This window comes from Stegastes partitus, unplaced genomic scaffold (assembly GCF_000690725.1).
Source record: "Stegastes partitus isolate 25-593 unplaced genomic scaffold, Stegastes_partitus-1.0.2 Scaffold522, whole genome shotgun sequence".
In the NCBI taxonomy this organism is placed as follows: domain Eukaryota; kingdom Metazoa; phylum Chordata; class Actinopteri; family Pomacentridae; genus Stegastes; species Stegastes partitus.
Window position 1 is genome coordinate 26,536 of NW_007578253.1, and position 1,211 is coordinate 27,746.

General features: G+C 38.7%; 1 protein-coding gene across 2 annotated transcripts in view; it reads right to left on the minus strand.

Moving 5' to 3' along the window:
* Positions 1–318: 318 nt before the first annotated feature.
* Positions 319–1,211, minus strand: part of ano1b (anoctamin 1, calcium activated chloride channel b) — an 81,101-nt gene continuing 80,208 nt past the window's right edge. For both annotated transcript variants that reach the window (XM_008287808.1, XM_008287807.1), the window contains one exon: positions 319–1,148. In XM_008287808.1, coding sequence (XP_008286030.1) covers positions 858–1,148 — 291 coding nt within the window. In that variant the 3' untranslated portion in view covers positions 319–857. The remainder of the gene's footprint in view (positions 1,149–1,211) is intronic.

Genomic DNA, 1,211 nt, shown 5'->3' on the forward strand with positions numbered 1-1,211 from the left:
TGTCTGAAATGTTGTTTTTGCATCATACATGACATGACATTACAATGACTTGGATGACTAAGACTTTACACAATACACGTGTTCAATGAATGTTTTCACCTATAAAGTGCAGTATTTTATATTTTCTTTTAGCCGAAGTTACCAGGAGTGACCCAAAAGGGAATAACTCTAGATTAAGAAAATCTTCCGAGCAGGTCACCAAAAAGAACTTAAAAAAAAAAAACAACTCTGTGAAACCATATAGGTGGATGAATGCTTGGATCTGGTATGGTATTCCTGTTAATGCTCTCCAGATTCATAAAGAAGCCAGTGCTCTGCGATTCTCATCTGCCAGCTATGTTTAATTTTCAATAAACAATTCATATGCGTTATTTCAAGGTTCAGTCAGGTTTGTGAACCCCAAATAAGAACTGTGGCCTAGTAAAACTTAAAATGAGAAGCTGCGATGATGACAAATGTCCTCACATTAATTTGTCTAAATATCTCCATTGGACCTTGGACTCATTCAAACAAAAGTACACTTTTTTTTTCCCATTCTTATACACATGTAAAAATCTTTCGCACAATTGGGGGTTTTGTGTACACATTGTAGTACATATATTTGTAGACATTTACAAATTATACAAATTCTTAAATCTCTCTATGCATGCAAAGCTGAATACACATTTACAGATTCCTGTACACATTCACAAATGTGAGTGCGCACTTGTCTACGTACAGCACACATTGCAACCCATTTGGCCGCACCTCATTGACCAGTTGCTTTCTTAGTTGTTGGAATGTTCTGAACATGAAGAAGAACACAGAAATTAGGTTGGCCTCAGCAAGTAAGTTACGAGCAAACTTTGAAATTGTAACTAAGACTGAACTATGGAAACATCATCACTGGCATTAGAAGCTTTTGTGCTTTTGGTGTGCAGTCGGGAGCACGAGTGGGCCGTTGTGCTGCTGACGTTGTTGTTGCTCCTGCTGAAGATCTCCTTGGTGCCCGTTGACGCCCTGCTTTCAAGGATATGGATCTTCCCTTGCTCTTCTTTCATGAAGAGGTCCACCAACAGAATCTTTTCCTTGTGGATCTGCATGCTGATGTCTTTAGGGATGTCTGGGATTAGCCAGTCCACAATGTCACTCATCAGCATCACAACATTCTGGCAAAGATAAATGAAAGGGAATCATTAATTTATGAATCAGTCAGTCGTTGTCCATTTGGA